This window comes from Ammospiza caudacuta, chromosome 32 (genome assembly GCF_027887145.1).
Source record: "Ammospiza caudacuta isolate bAmmCau1 chromosome 32, bAmmCau1.pri, whole genome shotgun sequence".
Lineage (NCBI taxonomy): Eukaryota > Metazoa > Chordata > Aves > Passeriformes > Passerellidae > Ammospiza > Ammospiza caudacuta.
Window position 1 is genome coordinate 3550954 of NC_080624.1, and position 17812 is coordinate 3568765.

A 17812-nucleotide genomic window follows, 5' to 3' on the forward strand; every position below is an offset into this window, starting at 1 on the left:
CTCAAAAAACCCTAAATTCACCCCAAAATCCTCCCCAAAAACCCCCACCCCCCCAAAAAAACCCCTAAATTCATCCCAAAATCCCCAAATCCCCCCAAAAACCCAAATTACCTCCACAAAAACCCCAAATCCCCCCTAAAAAAACTCTAAATTCACCCCGAAATCCCCAAATCCCCCCCAAAATCCCCAAATCCCGCCCAAAAAATCCTAAATTCACCCCAAAAATCCCCAAATCCTCCCCAAAAAACTGTAAATTCACCCCAAAATCCCCCCAGAAATCCCCACCCCCCCCAAAAAACCCTAAATTCACCCCAAAATCCCCCCAAAAACCCCCAACCCCCCCCAAAAAAACCCCTAAATTCACCTCAAAATCCCCAAATGCCCCCCAAAAAATCCTAAATTCACCCCAAAAATCCCCAAATCCTCCCCAAAAAACCCTAAATTCACCCCAAAATCCCCCCAGAAATCCCCACCCCCCCCAAAAAAACCCTAAATTCACCCCAAAATCCCCAAATCCCCCCAAAAAATCCTAAATTCACCCCAAAATCCCCCCCAAATCCCCAACCCCCCCCCAAAAACCCCTAAATTCACCTCAAAATCCCCCAGATGTCCCCAAAAAATCCTAAATTAACCCCAAAATCCCAAAATCTCCCCCCAAAAAATCCTAAATTCAGCCCAAAATCCCCAAATCCCCCCCTAAAAATCCTAAATTCACCCCAAAATCCCTCCAAAAATCCTCAACCCCCCCCAAAACCCCTAAATTCACCCCAAAATCCCCAAATCCCCCCCAAATCCCCAAATCTCCCCCAAAAAATCCTAAATTCACCCCAAAATCCCCCAAATGCCCCCAAAAACCCAAATTACCCCCACAAAAACACCAAATCCCCCCCAAAAAACCCCAAATCCTTCCCAACCCCCCAAAAAAAAACCCCTAAATTCACCCCAAAATCCCCCCCAAAATCCCCAACCCCCCCAAAAAAAACCCTAAATTCACCCCAAAATCCCCAAATGCCCCCAAAAACCAAAATTACCACCACAAAAACACCAAATCCCCCCCTAAAAACCCCTAAATTCACCCCAAAATCCCCCCTAAATTCACCCCAACCCCCCCCCCAAACCCCTAAATTCACCCCAAAATCCCCAAATCCCCCCCACAAAAACCCAAATCCCCTCAAAAAAACCCCAAATCCCCCCCAAAACCCCGAACGCCGCCAGCACAGGAGGATCCAGAGCCTTTTATTGCCCCCTCCCCAGCCGGGCCCCTCCCCATCCTGGGGCTCCCCGCGGATTTCGGGCTTCCCTGTGGATGTCGGGGGGTTCCCGGGGTATTTGGGGGTGTTTTTGGGGTGTTTTTGGGGTGTTTTGGGGTGTCAGGCGTGCAGGGCCCTCCAGCGCTCCAGCGGCCCCCGGGCAGGGACGTATTTGACGCCGCAGCCGTCGGGGATCAGGCGCTTCTGCGCCACCATGTCCTCGAAGGCGTCGGCGTTGAACTTGGTGAAGCCCCACTTCTTGGAGATGTGGATCTGGGGGAACCCCGAAAAATGGTCAGGGGACCCCAAAATCCTCCCAGAGTAAAATCTGGGGGTCCCCAGGCGCTCCCATCCCATTGATTGCAATGTTTTTAGCACCATGAACCCCCCTTTGTTTGAAGTTTGGATTTTTGGGGTCCCCCATGGGTGAACCCTCACTTCTTGGAGATGTGGATCTGGGGGAACCCCGAAAAATGGTCAGGTGAACCCCAAAATCCTCCCAGAGTAAAATCTGGGGGTCCCCAGGCGCTCCCATCCCATTGATTTTCAGGATTTTGGCCCCATGGTTTGAGCTTTTGGTCCCCATGTTGGTGAACCCCCATTTCTTGGAGATGTGGATCTGGGGGAACCCCAAAAATCCGTCAGGGGAACCCCAAAAATCCGTCAGGTGGGACCCCAAAAATCCACCAGGGAGACCCCAAACGTCCATCAGTGGGACCCCAAAAATCCGTCAGGGGGACCCCAAAATCCTCCCAGAGTAAAATCTGGGGGTCCCCAGGCGCTCCCATCCCATTGATTGCAATGTTTTTAGCACCATGAACCCCCCTTTGTTTGAAGTTTGGATTTTTGGGGTCCCCCATGGGTGAAGCCCCACTTCTTGGAGATGTGGATCTGGGGGAACCCCGAAAAATGGTCAGAGGGACCCCAAAATCTCCCCACAAAAAAAATTTGGGGGTGCCAGGTTGCCCCATCCCAATGATTTCAATGTTTTTGGTACCATGAGACCCTGTTTGTTTGAAGTTTGGGATTTTTGGGGTACCCCTCACCTTGTTGAACCCCCATGTCCTGCAGATGTGGATCTGGGGGAACCCCAACAATCCATCACGGGGAACCCCAAAAAATGGTCAGGGGGACCCCAAAATCCCCCCACAAAAAAATCTGGGGGTCCCCAGGCGCTCCCATCCCATTATTTCCAGGATTTTGGCCGCATGGTTTGAGCTTTTGGTCCCCATGTTGTTGAACCCCCATTTCTTGGAGATGTGGATCTGGGGGAACCCCAAAAATCCGTCAGGGGAACCCCAAAAATCCATCAGGGGGACCCCAAAATCCTCCCATGGCAAAATTTGGGGGTGCCCAGGTTGACCCATCCCAACTGTTTCAATGTTTTCAGCACCATGAACCCCCCTTTGTTTGAAGTTTGGATTTTTGGGGTCCCCCATGGGTGAACCTCCATTTCTTGGAGATGTGGATCTGGGGGAACCCCAAAAATCCATCAGGGGTACCCCAAAAATCTGTCAGGGGGACCCCAAAATCCCCCCACAAAAAATTTAGGGGTCCCCAGGCGCTCCCATCCCATTGATTTTCAGGATTTTGGCCCCATGGTTTGAGCTTTTGGTCCCCATGTTGGTGAACCCCCATTTCTTGGAGATGTGGATCTGGGGGAACCCCAAAAATCCGTCAGGGGAACCCCAAAAATCCGTCAGGTGGGACCCCAAAAATCCACCAGGGAGACCCCAAACGTCCATCAGTGGGACCCCAAAAATCCGTCAGGGGGACCCCAAAATCCTTCCAGAGTAAAATCTGGGGGTCCCCAGGCGCTCCCATCCCATTGATTGCAATGTTTTCAGCACCATGAGACCCTGTTTGTTTGAAGTTTGGATTTTTGGGGTCCCCCATGGGTGAAGCCCCACTTCTTGGAGATGTGGATCTGGGGGAACCCCGAAAAATGGTCAGAGGGACCCCAAAATCTCCCCACAAAAAAAATTTGGGGGTGCCAGGTTGCCCCATCCCAATGATTTCAATGTTTTTGGTACCATGAGACCCTGTTTGTTTGAAGTTTGGGATTTTTGGGGTACCCCTCACCTTGTTGAACCCCCATGTCCTGCAGATGTGGATCTGGGGGAACCCCAACAATCCATCACGGGGAACCCCAAAAAATGGTCAGGGGGACCCCAAAATCCCCCCACAAAAAAATCTGGGGGTCCCCAGGCGCTCCCATCCCATTATTTCCAGGATTTTGGCCGCATGGTTTGAGCTTTTGGTCCCCATGTTGTTGAACCCCCATTTCTTGGAGATGTGGATCTGGGGGAACCCCAAAAATCCGTCAGGGGAACCCCAAAAATCCATCAGGGGGACCCCAAAATCCTCCCATGGCAAAATTTGGGGGTGCCCAGGTTGACCCATCCCAACTGTTTCAATGTTTTCAGCACCATGAACCCCCCTTTGTTTGAAGTTTGGATTTTTGGGGTCCCCCATGGGTGAACCCCCATTTCTTGGAGATGTGGATCTGGGGGAACCCCAAAAATCCGTCAGGGGAACCCCAAAATCCCCCCACAAAAAAATTTAGGGGTCCCCAGGTCCCCCCATCCCAATTATTTAAAGGGGACCCTTGAGCACCATGAACCCCCCTTTGTTTGAAGTTTGGATTTTTGGTGAACCCCCACTTCTTGGAGATGTGGATCTGGGGGAACCCCGAAAATCCATCAGGGGGACCCCAAAATCCTCCAACAAAAAAATTTAGGGGTCCCCAGGCGCTCCCATCCCATTGATTTCCAGGATTTTGGCCCCATGGTTTGAGCTTTTGGTGGCCGTGTTAGTGAACCCCCGGGTGTTTTTGGGGTGCCCCCGGGTGTTCTTGTGTCCCCCCAAGTTTTTGGGGTGCCCCGGGGTGTTTCTGGGGTGCTCCCGGGTGTTTCTGGGGTGCCCCCGGGTGTTTTTGGGGTGCCCCCGGGTGTTTTTGGGGTTATTTTGGGGTGCCCAGGGTGTTTTTGGGGTGTCCCCGGGTGTTTTTGGGGTTATTTTGGGGTGCCCCAGGTGTTTTTGGGGTGCCCGGGGTGTTTTTGGGGTTATTTTGGGGTGCCCCGGGTGTTTTTGGGGTGCCCCCGGGTGTTTCTGGGGTGCCCCCGGGTGTTTTTGGGGTTATTTTGGTGTCCCCGGGTGTTTTTGGGGTTATTTTGGGGTGCCCGGGGTGTTTTTGGGGTTATTTTGGGGTGTCCCCGGGTGTTTTTGGGGTTATTTTGGGGTGTCCCCGGGGTGTTTTTGGGGTTATTTTGGGGTGTCCCCGGGTGTTTTTGGGGTTATTTTGGGGTGCCCGGGGTGTTTTTGGGGTTATTTTGGGGTGCCCGGAGTGTTTTTGGGGTTATTTTGGGGTGTCCCGGGGTGTTTTTGGGGTTATTTTGGGGTGCCCGGGGTGTTTTTGGGGTTATTTTGGGGTGCCCGGGTGTTTTTGGGGTTATTTTGGGGTGTCCCCGGGTGTTTTTGGGGTTATTTTGGGGTGCCCCGGGTGTTTTTGGGGTGCCGGTACCTTCTGGCGCCCCGGGAATTTGAACTTGGCCCTGCGCAGCGCCTCCACCACGTGCTCCTTGTTCTGGGCCTTGGTGCGGATGGACATGATCACCTGGCCGATGTGCACGCGCGCCACCGTGCCCTGCGGCTTCCCGAAGGCGCCGCGCATGCCGGTCTGCAGCCTGAGAGAGACCCCAGACCCAATTAGTGACACAGCCTGGGACCCCAGACCCAATTACAGACCTGCCCTGAGACCCCAGACCCAATTAGTGACACAGCCACAAACCCCAAACCCAGCCCAGCCCCAATTACTGACAGTGCACCCGCGGCACCGTGCCCTGCGGCTTCCCGAAGGCGCCGCGCATGCCGGTCTGCAGCCTGAAACCCAGAGAGACCCCAGACCCAATTAGTGACACAGCCTGGGACCCCAGACCCAATTACAGACCCCAGACCCAATAACTGACACAGTTACAGACCCCAGCCCCAATTACTGACAGTGCACCCGCGCCACCGTGCCCTGCGGCTTGCCGAAGGCACCGCGCATGCCGGTCTGGAGTCTGGGAACAGAGACCCCAGACCCAATTACAGACCCCAGACCCAATTACTGACATAGCCTGGGACCCCAGACCCAATTACAGACCCCAGACCCAATTACAGACCCCAGACCCAATTACTGACACAGTTATAAACCCCACACCCACTGACAGTGCACCCGCGGCACCGTGCCCTGCGGCTTGCCAAGGCACCGCGCATGCCAGTCTGGAGTCTGGGAACAGAGACCCCAGACCCAATTAGTGACACAGCCTGGGACCCCAGACCCAATAACTGACACAGTTATAGACCCCAGCCCCAATTAGTGACACAGCCTAGGACCCCAGACCCAATTACAGACCCCAGACCCAATAACTGACACAGTTACAGACCCCAGCCCCAATTACTGACAGTGCACCCGCGCCACCGTGCCCTGCGGCTTCCCGAAGGCGCCGCGCATGCCGGTCTGCAGCCTGAGAGAGACCCCAGACCCAATTACAGACCTGCCCTGAGACCCCAGCCCCAATTACAGACCCCAGCCCCAATTACAGACCCCAGCCCCATTTACAGACCCAGCCCAGAGACCCCAGCCCCATTTACGGACCCAGCCCTGAGACCCCAGCCCCATTCACAGACTGAGCTCTGAGACCCCAGCCCCAATTACAGACTCAGCTCTGAGACCCCAGACCCAATTACAGACCCAACCCTGAGACCCCAGCCCCAATTACAGACCCAACCCTGAGACTATTTTGGGTTTATTTCAGGCTATGTTTGGGTTATTTTGGGGTTATTTTGGGATATTTTAGGTTTATTTGGGCTATTTTGGGTTTATTTGAGGCTATTTTAGGTTTATTGGGGGCTATTTTGGGTTATTTTGGGCTATTTTGGGGTTATTTTGGGGTTATTTTGGGTTTATTTCGGGCTATTTTGGGGTTATTATGGGTTTATTTAGGGCTATTTTGGGGCTATTTGGGTTTATTTGGGGCTATTTTGGGTTTATTTTGGGCTATTTTGGGGTTATTTCGGGCTATTTTGGGTTCATTTTGGGATATTTTGGGGTTATTTTGGGTTTATTTGGGGCTATTTTGGGGTTATTTGGGATATTTTGGGTTTATTTAGGGCTATTTTGGGTTTATTTGGGGCTATTTTAGGTTTATTTGGGGCTATTTTGGATTATTTTGGGCTATTTTGGGGTTATTTTGGGGTAATTTTGGGGTTATTTTGGGTTTATTTCGGGCTATTTTGGGGTTATTTTGGGTTTATTTAGGGCTATTTTGGGGCTATTTGGGTTTATTTGGGGCTATTTTGGGGCTATTATGGGTTATTTAGGGCTATTTTGGGTTTATTTTGGGCTATTTTGGGGTTATTTCGGGCTATTTTGGGTTCATTTTGGGATATTTTGGGGTTATTTTGGGTTTATTTGGGGCTATTTTGGGGTTATTTGGGATATTTTGGGTTTATTTGGGGCTATTTTAGGTTTATTTGGGGCTATTTTGGGCTATTTTGGGCTATTTTGGGGTTATTTTGGGGTTATTTTGGGGTTATTTTGGGTTTATTTCGGGCTATTTTGGGGTTATTATGGGTTTATTTAGGGCTATTTTGGGGTACTTTGGGGTTATTTGGGGCTATTTTGGGTTTATTTCAGGCTATTTTGGGGCTATTTGGGTTTATTTGGGGCTATTTTGGGGTACTTTGGGGTTATTTTGGGCTATTTTGGGTTTATTTCAGGCTATTTTGGGCTATTTTGTGTTTATTTCAGGCTATTTTTGGATATTTTGGGGCTATTTTGGGGATATTTTGGGGATATTTTGGGTTGATTTGAGGATATTTTGTCCCCCCGGCCCCTTTGGGAGCGCCCCCATTTTGGGGAGGGGTCCCTACACAGCCGGGGGGGGGAGGGGTCTCTGTGCGCAGCCAGTGCACGCCGGGCCCCCGAGGGGGAGGGGCACGGCCGGCTTAATTAGCTGCGGGTGATTAACGGGTAATTAACGAACGGCTTAATGAGCTGCGGGGAATTAATGGGGTAATTAATGGCTTCATTAACCGCGAGGTCTTTAATAGCTTAATTAGCTGCGGGGAATTAATGGGGCAATTAATGGCTTCATTAACCGTGGGGGTCTTTAATAGCCTAATTAGCTGCGGGGAATTAATGGGGTAATTAATGGCTTCATTAACCGCGGGGTCTTTAATAGTTTAATTAACTGCGGGGAATTAATGGGGTAATTAATGGCTTCATTAACCGCGGGGTCTTTAATAGCTTAATTAACTGTGGGGGATTAACGGGTAATTAATGAACGGGTTAATTAGCCTCGGGGAATTAATGGGGTAATTAATGGCTTCATTAACAGCGGGGTCTTTAATAGCTTAATTAGCTGCGGGGAATTAATGGGGTAATTAATGGCTTCATTAACAGCGGGGTCTTTAATAGCTTAATTAGCTGCGGGTGATTAACGGGTAATTAACGAACGGCTTAATGAGCTGCGGGGAATTACACTCCAAAAACTTCTCCCCTTAACTTCATCAACGCCCCCAAAACTCCACCGACCCCCCCAGGATTTTGGGGTTCCCCTGATGATTTCGGGGTCCCCCTGGGGATTTTGGGGACCCCAAAAGGGATCTTAAAGACCCCCCCAAATTTAAGACCCCCCCAAATTTAAGACCCCCCCCAAATTGAAGAACTTTTCCATCCCAAATCCACTCCTGGAAACTTTTCCCTTTTAACTCCACGAACCCCCCCAAAACTCCACCGACCCCCCCAGGATTTCGGGGTTCCCCTGAGGATTTCGGGGTCCCCCTGGGGATTTCGGGGACCCCCCGGTGATTTTGGGGACCCCCAAAAGGGACCTTAAAGACCCCCCAAATTTAAGACCCCCCCCCCAAATTGAAGAACTTTTCCATCCCAAACCGCTCCCAAAACTTCTCTCATTTAACTCCTGGAACCCCCCCAAAACTCCACCGACCCCCCCAGGATTTCGGGGTTCCCCTGAGGATTTTGGGGTCCCCCTGATGATTTCGGGGTCCCCCCGGTGATTTTGGGGACCCCAAAAGGGTCTCAAAGACCCCCAAATTTTAGGACACCCCCAATTCAGGGGGATCTTTCCATCCCAAATCCACTCCCAAAACTTCTCCCCTTTAACTTCATGAACGCCCCCAAAACTCCACCGACCCCCCCAGAATTTTGGGGTCCCCCTGAGGATTTCGGGGTCCCCCTGAGGATTTCGGGGTCCCCATGAAGACTTCAGGGACCCCCAAAAGGGATCATAAAGACCCCCCAAATTTAAGACCCCCCCCAGATTTAAGAACTTTTCCATCCCAAAACCACTCCTGGAAACTTTTCCCTTTTAACTCCACGAACCCCCCCAAAACTCCACCGACCCCCCCCAGGATTTCGGGGTTCCCCTGAGGATTTCGGGGTCCCCTTGGGAATTTTGGGGACCCCCAAAAGGGATCTCAAAGACCCCCAAATTTTAGGACACCCCAAATTCAGGGGGATCTTGAAATGACCCATCCCAGAAACTTTTCCCATTTAACTCCATGAACGCCCCCAAAACTCCACCGACCCCCCCAGAATTTCGGGGTCCCCCTGAGGAATTCGGGGTCCCCATGAGGACTTCGGGGACCCCCAAAAGGGATCATAAAGACCCCCCAAATTTAAGACCCCCCCAAATTGAAGAACTTTTCCATCCCAAACCGCTCCCAAAACTTCTCTCATTTAACTCCTGGAATCCCCCCAAAACTCCACCAACCCCCCCCAGGATTTCGGGGTTCCCCTGAGAATTTCAGGGTTGCCCTGATGATTTCGGGGTCCCCCTGAGGATTTCGGGGTCCCCCAAAAGGGATCTTAAAGACCCCCCAAATTTAAGACCCCCCCCAAATTGAAGAACTTTTCCATCCCAAAACCACTCCTGGAAACTTTTCCCATTTAACTCCTGGAACCCCCCCAAAACTCCACCAACCCCCCCCAGGATTTCGGGGTTCCCCTGAGGATTTCAGGGTCCCCTTGGGAATTTTGGGGACCCCTAAAAGGGATCTCAAAGACCCCCAAATTTTAAGACACCCCCAATTCAGGGGGATCTTTCCATCCCAAATCCACTCCCAAAACTTTTCCCTTTAACTCCACGAACGCCCCCAAAACTCCAGGGATCCCCCCAGAATTTTGGGGTTCCCCTGAGGATTTCGGGGTCCCCCTGAGGATTTCGGGGTCCCCATGAGGACTTCAGGGACCCCCAAAAGGGATCATAAAGACCCCCCAAATTTAAGACCCCCCACAAATTTAAGAACTTTTCCATCCCAAAACCACTCCTGGAAATTTTTCCCATTTAACTCCAGGAACGCCCCCAAAACTCCACCAACCCCCCCAGGATTTCGGGGTTCCCCTGAGGATTTCAGGGTCCCCTTGGGAATTTTGGGGACCCCCAAAAGGGATCTCAAAGACCCCCAAATTTTAAGACACCCCCAATTCAGGGGGATCTTTCCATCCCAAATCCACTCCCAAAACTTTTCCCTTTAACTCCACGAACGCCCCCAAAACTCCAGGGATCCCCCCAGAATTTTGGGGTTCCCCTGAGGATTTCGGGGTCCCCCTGAGGATTTCGGGGTCCCCATGAGGACTTCAGGGACCCCCAAAAGGGATCATAAAGACCCCCCAAATTTAAGATCCCCCACAAATTGAAGAACTTTTCCATCCCAAAACCACTCCTGGAAACTTTTCCCATTTAACTCCAGGAACGCCCCCAAAACTCCACCAACCCCCCCAGAATTTTGGGGTTCCCCTGATGATTTCGGGGTCCCCCTGGTGATTTTGGGGACCCCCAAAAGGGATCTCAAAAACCCCTCAAATTTTAGGACACCCCCAATTCAGGGGGATCTTGAAATGACCCATCCCAGAAACTCTCCCCATTTAACTCCAGGAACGCCCCCAAAACTCCACCGACCCCCCCAGAATTTTGGGGTTCCCCTGATGATTTCGGGGTCCCCCTGGGGATTTTGGGGACCCCAAAAGGGTCTCAAAGACCCCCAAAATTTAAGACCCCCCCAAATTTAAGACCCCCATCAAATTTAAGAACTTTTCCCAAATCCACTCCCAAAACTTTTCCCTTTAACTCCACGAACGCCCCTCAAACTCCACCGACCCCCCCAGAATTTTGGGGTTCCCCTGATGATTTCGGGGTCCCCCTGGGGATTTTGGGGACCCCCAAAGGGATCTCAAAGACCCCCAAATTTTGGGAACCTTTTCCACAACTCATCCCAGAAACTTCTCCCCCTTAACTTTGGGATTCCCCCCAAAACTCCACCCACCCCCCCCCAGAATTTCGGGGTTCCCCTGATGATTTCGGGGTCCCCCTGGAGATTTTGGGGACCCCCAAAGGGACCTCAAAGACCCCCCCCCAAACTTAAGAACTTTTCCATCCCAAACCACTCCCAAAACTTCTCTCATTTATCTCCTGGAACCCCCCCAAAACTCCACCAAATCCCCCCGAATTTTGGGGTTCCCCGGATGATTTCGGGGTCCCCATGAGGACTTCAGGGACCCCAAAAGGGATCTCAAAAACCCCTCAAAATTTAAGACACCCCCAATTTAGGAACTTTTCCATCCCAAAACCACTCCTGGAAACTTTTCCCTTTAACTCCACGAACGCCCCTCAAACTCCACCGACCCCCCCAGGATTTCGGGGTTCCCCTGATGATTTCGGGGTCCCCCTGAGGATTTCGGGGTCCCCCAAAAGGGATCTTAAAGACCCCCCAAATTTAAGACCCCCCCCAAATTTAAGAACTTTTCCATCCCAAAACCACTCCTGGAAACTTTTCCCATTTAACTCCAGGAACGCCCCCAAAACTCCACCGACCCCCCCAGAATTTTGGGGTTCCCCTGATGATTTCGGGGTCCCCCTGGGGATTTTGGGGACCCCAAAAGGGTCTCAAAGACCCCCAAAATTTAAGACCCCCCCAAATTTAAGACCCCCATCAAATTTAAGAACTTTTCCCAAATCCACTCCCAAAACTTTTCCCTTTAACTCCACGAACGCCCCTCAAACTCCACCGACCCCCCCAGAATTTTGGGGTTCCCCTGATGATTTCGGGGTGCCCCTGATGATTTCGGGGTGCCCCTGATGATTTCGGGGTGCCCCCGGTGATTTCGGGGTTCCCACCTGTCGGCCCCAGCGCAGGAGAGCATTTTGTTGATGCGGATGACGTGGAAGGGGTGCAGGCGCACGCGGATGTGGAAGCCGTCCTTGCCGCAGCTCTTCACCATGTACTTGTTAGCGCAGATCCGGGCGGCCTCCAGCGCTGGGGAGCGAAATTTGGGGGTTTAGGTGGAAATTTGGGGGGTCAGGACCTTACACCCCAAAAATCTAGAAAAAAACCCGAGGTTTTTAGGCGAAAATTTGGAGTTTTTAGGCAAAAATTTGGAGTTTTTATGGTGAAAATCTGAGGCGCCAACGTGAAAATTCGGAGGTTTTTAGGTGGAAATTTTGGGGTTTCAGGAGATTATCTGGGTGTTCTAGAAAAAAATCTGGGGGTTTGGGGCAGAAATTTGGGGTTTTTGGGTGGAAAATTTGGGGTTTTTGGGTGAAATTTTGGGGTTTTCAGGTGGAAATTTGGGGTTTTTGGGTCCCTGCTGCAGCTCTTTGCCGTGTACTTGTTAGCGCAGATCCGGGCGGCCTCCAGCGCTGGGGAGGGAAATTTGGGGGGTCAGGACCCCTCCCCGAATTGCTGAGACCCCTCCCCTCAAAATCCAGAAAAAACCCTGAGCTTTTTAGGCGAAAATTTGGAGTTTTTAGGCAAAAATTTGCATTTTTTAAGGCGAAAATTTGAGGCGCTGACGTGAAAATTTGGAGGTTTTTAGGTGGAAATTTTGGGGGTTTAGATGGAAATTTTGGGGTTTCAGGAGATTATCTGGGTGTTCTAGAAAAAAATTTGGGGGTTTGGGGCAGAAATTTGGGGTTTTTGGGTGAAATTTTGGGGTTTATAGGTGGAAATTTGGGGGTTTTGGGTGAAATTTTGGGGTTTTTGGGTGAAATTTTGGGGTTTTCAGGTGGAAATTTGGGGTTTTTGGGTCCCTGCTGCAGCTCTTTGCCGTGTGCTTGTTAGCGCAGATCCGGGCGGCCTCCAGGGCTGGGGAGGGAAATTTGGGGGTTTAGGTGGAAATTTGGGGGGTCAGGACCTTACACCCCAAAATCCAGAAAAAACCCGAGGTTTTTAGGCGAAAATTTGGAGTTTTTAGGCAAAAATTTGGAGTTTTTATGGTGAAAATCTGAGGCGCCAACGTGAAAATTCGGAGGTTTTTAGGTGGAAATTTTGGGGTTTCAGGAGATTATCTGGGTGTTCCAGAAAAAAATCTGGGGGTTTGGGGCAGAAATTTGGGGTTTTGGGTGGAAAATTTGGGGTTTTTGGGTGAAATTTTGGGGTTTTCAGGTGGAAATTTGGGGTTTTTGGGTCCCTGCTGCAGCTCTTTGCCGTGTGCTTGTTAGCGCAGATCCGGGCGGCCTCCAGCGCTGGGGAGGGAAATTTGGGGGGTCAGGACCCCTCCCCGAATTGCTGAGACCCCTCCCCTCAAAATCCAGAAAAAACCCGAGGTTTTTAGGCGAAAATTTGGAGTTTTTAGGCAAAAATTTGCATTTTTTAAGGCGAAAATTTAAGGCGTCGACGTGAAAATTCAGAGGTTTTTAGGTGGAAATTTTGGGGGTTTAGATGGAAATTTTGGGGTTTCAGGAGATTATCTGGGTGTTCTAGAAAAAAATCTGGGGGTTTGGGGCAGAAATTTGGGGTTTTTGGGTGAAATTTTGGGGTTTTTAGGTGGAAATTTGGGGTTTTTGGGTCCCTGCTGCAGCTCTTTGCCGTGTACTTGTTAGCGCAGATCCGGGCGGCCTCCAGCGCTGGGGAGGGAAATTTGGGGGTTTAGGTGGAAATTTGGGGGGTCAGGACCTTACACCCCAAAATCCAGAAAAAACCCGAGGTTTTTAGGCGAAAATTTGGAGTTTTTTAGGCAAAAATTTGCATTTTTTAAGGCGAAAATTTGAGGCGCTGACGTGAAAATTTGGAGGTTTTTAGGTGGAAATTTTGGGGGTTTAGATGGAAATTTTGGGGTTTCAGGAGATTATCTGGGTGTTCTAGAAAAAAATTTGGGGGTTTGGGGCAGAAATTTGGGGTTTTTGGGTGAAATTTTGGGGTTTATAGGTGGAAATTTGGGGGTTTTGGGTGAAATTTTGGGGTTTTTGGGTGAAATTTTGGGGTTTTCAGGTGGAAATTTGGGGTTTTTGGGTCCCTGCTGCAGCTCTTTGCCGTGTGCTTGTTAGCGCAGATCCGGGCGGCCTCCAGGGCTGGGGAGGGAAATTTGGGGGTTTAGGTGGAAATTTGGGGGGTCAGGACCTTACACCCCAAAATCCAGAAAAAACCCGAGGTTTTTAGGCGAAAATTTGGAGTTTTTAGGCAAAAATTTGGAGTTTTTATGGTGAAAATCTGAGGCGCCAACGTGAAAATTCGGAGGTTTTTAGGTGGGAATTTTGGGGTTTCAGGAGATTATCTGGGTGTTCTAGAAAAAAATTTGGGGGTTTGGGGCAGAAATTTGGGGTGTGCAGGTGGAAAATTGGGGTTTTTGGGTGAAATTTTGGGGTTTTCAGGTGGAAATTTGGGGTTTTTGGGTCCCTGCTGCAGCTCTTTGCCGTGTGCTTGTTAGCGCAGATCCGGGCGGCCTCCAGCGCTGGGGAGGGAAATTTGGGGGGTCAGGACCCCTCCCCGAATTGCTGAGACCCCTCCCCCAAAAATCCAGAAAAAACCCCGAGGTTTTTAGGCGAAAATTTGGAGTTTTTAGGCAAAAATTTGCATTTTTTAAGGCGAAAATTTGAGGCGCTGACGTGAAAATTTGGAGGTTTTTAGGTGGAAATTTTGGGGGTTTAGATGGAAATTTTAGGGTTTCAGGAGATTATTTGGGGGTTCTAGAAAAAAATTTGGGGGTTTGGGGCAGAAATTTGGGGTTTTTGGGTGAAATTTTGGGGTTTATAGGTGGAAATTTGGGGTTTTTGGGTCCCTGCTGCAGCTCTTCCGTGTGCTTGTTAGCGCAGATCCGGGCGGCCTCCAGGGCTGGGGAGCAAAATTTGGGGGGTTTAGGTGGAAATTTGGGGGGTCAGGAAAAAATTTGGGGTATTTAGGAAAAAATTTGGGGATTTTAGAAAAAAATTTGGGATTTTTAGGTGAAAATTTGGAGTTTTTACGTAAAAATTTGCAGGTTTTTATGTCAAAATTCGAGGTTCCGACGTGAAAATTTTGGGGTTTTTTAGGTGGAAAGTTGAGGCAATTATGTGAAAATTTGAGGGGTGTTAGGGAGGAATTTGGGTATTTTAGGGGAAGATTTGGGGAATTTAGGAAAAAATTTGGGGTTTTTAGGCGAAAATTTGGAGTTTTTATGTAAAAATTTGTGGCTTTTACCTGAAAATCTCAAAATTTTTATGTGAAAATTTGAAGCTCTTACATGGAAATTTGGAGGGTTTAGGTACAAATTTGGGGATTTTGGGGAATTTAGGAAAAAAATTTGGGGTTTTTAGGTGAAAATTTGGAGTTTTAATGAGAAAATTTGGAGTTTTTTCATAAAAATGTGCAGGTTATACATGAAATTTTCGGTCTCGTACAAATCCTTTAAATTCCTTCCAAAACCCCTCCCAACGACCCCCAAAACCCCAGAAAATCCCCCCAAAAACCGAATTTTTATCAAAAATCCCCCCAAAAATCCCAAATTCCCCCAAAAATCCTCCCAAAACCTCCAATTTATTTCAAAATCTGCCCTAGAAATCCCCAAAAAACCCCAATTTTCTAAAGAATCTCCCCCAAACCCTCAATATTTGAAATATCCCCCCAAAAAATCCCAAATTTCCCCAAAAATCCCCCCCAAAACCCCAGAAAATCCTTCCAAAAATCCCATTTTTTATCAAAAACCCTTCCCAAAAAATCCCAAAATTCCCCCAAAAATCCTCCCAAAAACCCAATTTTTATAAAGAACCCCATTAAAAAATCCCAAATTCCCCCCAAAAACCTGAATTTAAAAAAAAAACCCCAAAAATCCCAAATTCCCCCAAAAATCCTCCCCAAAACCCCAGAAAATCCCCCCAAAAACCCCAATTTTTATAAAGAACCCCATAAAAAAACCCCAAATTCCCCCCAAAAACCTGAATTAAAAAAAAAAACCCAAAAAATCCCAAATTCCCCCTAAAATCTCCCCAAAACCCCAGAAAATCCTTCCAAAAACCCCAATTTTTATCAAGAACCCCATAAAAAATCCCAAATTCCCCCAAAAATCCTCCCCAAAACCTTCCAAAAATCCCATTTTTTATCAAAAACCCTTCCCAAAAAATCCCAAAATTCCCCCAAAAATCCCCCCAAAAACCCCAATTTTTATCAAGAACCCCATAAAAAATCCCAAAATCCCCCCAAAAACCCCAATTTTTTTCAAGAACCCCATAAAAAAATCCCAAATTCCCCCAAAAATGCCCCCCAAAACCCCAGAAAATCCCCCCAAAAATCCCATTTTTTATCAAAAACCCTTCCCAAAAAATCCCAAAATTCCCCCAAAAATCCTCCCAAAAACCCCAATTTTTTTCAAGAACCCTCCAAAAAATCCCAAATTCCCCCAAAAATCCCCCAAAACCCCAGAAAATCCCCCCAAAAACCCCAATTTTTATCAAGAACCCCATAAAAAATCCCAAAATCCCCCCAAAAACCCCAATTTTTATCAAGAACCCCATAAAAAAATCCCAAATTCCCCCAAAAATGCCCCCCAAAACCCCAGAAAATCCCCCCAAAAATCCCATTTTTTATCAAAAACCCTTCCCAAAAAATCCCAAAATCGCCAAAAATCCTCCCCAAAACCCCTCCAAACCCCCCCAGAACCCCAAATTTTCCGAACATCTCCCCCCAAAACCCCGAATATTTTTTAAAAAACCCCAAAATATTGGAAATATTTGGATTTTTACCCTCGGAGCTGAGCTGCTCGTACTCGTCGGACACCATGTGCCCGCACAGGGGGAACTCGTCCACCTTGGCCTTCTTGCGGCCCAGGTCGAAAATTCGGATCTTGGGGTCTGCGGGGAGAGCGGCTCAGGGGGGGGTGGGGATTTTGGGGGAATTTTGGGGGATTTTGGGGGATTTGGGGTTTTTTTGGGGGGGGATTTGGAGGATTTTGGGGGAAATTTGGGGGAATTTTAGGGGAATTTTAGGGGAATGTAGAGGGAATTTTGGGGTTTTTTGGGGGGAAAGTTTGGGAGAATTTGGGGGTTTTGGGGGGGGATTTTGGGGGAATTTTGGGGAAATTTTGGGGGATTTGGGGTTTTTTTGGGGGGGAATTTGGAGGATTTTGGGGGAAATTTGGGTTTTTTTGGCGTGAATTTTGGGGTAATTTTGGGGTTTTTTGGAGGGAAAGTTTGGGAGAATTTGGGGGGTTTTTGGGGGGATTTTGGGGCTTTTTGGGGGAATTTTGGGGGATTTGGGGTTTTTTTGGGGGGGGGAATTTGGAGGATTTTGGGGAAAATTTGGGGGAATTTTAGGGGAATGTAGAGGGAATTTTGGGGTTTTTTGGGGGGAAAGTTTGGGAGAATTTGGGGGTTTTTGGGGGGGATTTTGGGGTTTTTTGGGGAAATTTAGGGGGACTTGGGGTTTTTTTGGGGGGGGATTTGGAGGATTTTGGGGGAATTTTGGGTTTTTTTGGGGTGAATTTTGGGGGAATTTTAGGGGAATGTAGAGGGAATTTTGGGGGGAATAATGGGGGGATTCTGGTATTTTTGGGGAGGGAATTTTGGGGTAATTTTGGGGTTTTTTGGGGGGAAAGTTTGGGAGAATTTGGGGGTTTTTGGGGGGGATTTTGGGGGAATTTTGGGGAAATTTTGGGGGGATTTGGGGTTTTTTTGGGGGGGGGGAATTTGGAGGATTTTGGGGAAAATTTGGGGGAATTTTAGGGGAATGTAGAGGGAATTTTGGGGTTTTTTGGGGGGAAAGTTTGGGAGAATTTGGGGGTTTTTGGGGGGGATTTTGGGGGAATTTTGAGGGAATTTGGGGGGATTTGGGGTTTTTTTGGGGGGGGATTTGGAGGATTTTGGGGGAAATTTGGGGGAATTTTAGGGGAATGTAGAGGGAATTTTGGGGGGAATAATGGGGGGATTCTGGTATTTTTGGGGAGGGAATTTTGGGGTAATTTTGGGGTTTTTTGGGGTGGAAGTTTGGGAGAATTTGGGGGATTTTGGGGGGGGATTTTGGGGTTTTTTTGGGGGAAATTTTGGGGGATTTGGGGTTTTTTGGGGGGGGAATTTGGAGGATTTTGGGGGAAATTTGGGGGAATTTTGGGGGAATTTTAGGGGAATGTAGAGGGAATTTTTTGGGGAATAATGGGGGGATTCTGGTATTTTTGGGGAGGGAATTTTGGGGTATTTTTGGGTTTTTTGGGGTGGAAGTTTGGGAGAATTTGGGGGTTTTTGGGGGGATTTTGGGGCTTTTTGGGGGAATTTTGGGGGATTTGGGGTTTTTTTGGGGGGGGGATTTGGAGG

At 49.0% G+C, this 17812-nt stretch overlaps 1 protein-coding gene and 1 non-coding gene across 2 annotated transcripts; both read right to left on the reverse strand.

Moving 5' to 3' along the window:
• Nucleotides 1–1223: 1223 nt before the first annotated feature.
• Nucleotides 1224–16397, reverse strand: RPL10 (ribosomal protein L10). Its single transcript, XM_058822407.1, has 4 exons — nt 16250–16397; nt 11435–11573; nt 4774–4936; nt 1224–1523 (listed from the first exon to the last, which is right to left on the reverse strand). Exons 1-4 carry the CDS (start codon nt 16284–16286, stop codon nt 1371–1373), a joined length of 492 nt encoding a protein of 163 aa, XP_058678390.1. The 5' UTR covers nt 16287–16397; the 3' UTR covers nt 1224–1370.
• On the reverse strand, nt 7113–7255 carry LOC131570149 (small nucleolar RNA SNORA70). Its single transcript, XR_009275852.1, has one exon. It is a non-coding gene; the product is annotated as a small nucleolar RNA SNORA70 (small nucleolar RNA).
• Nucleotides 16398–17812: the final 1415 nt, after the last annotated feature.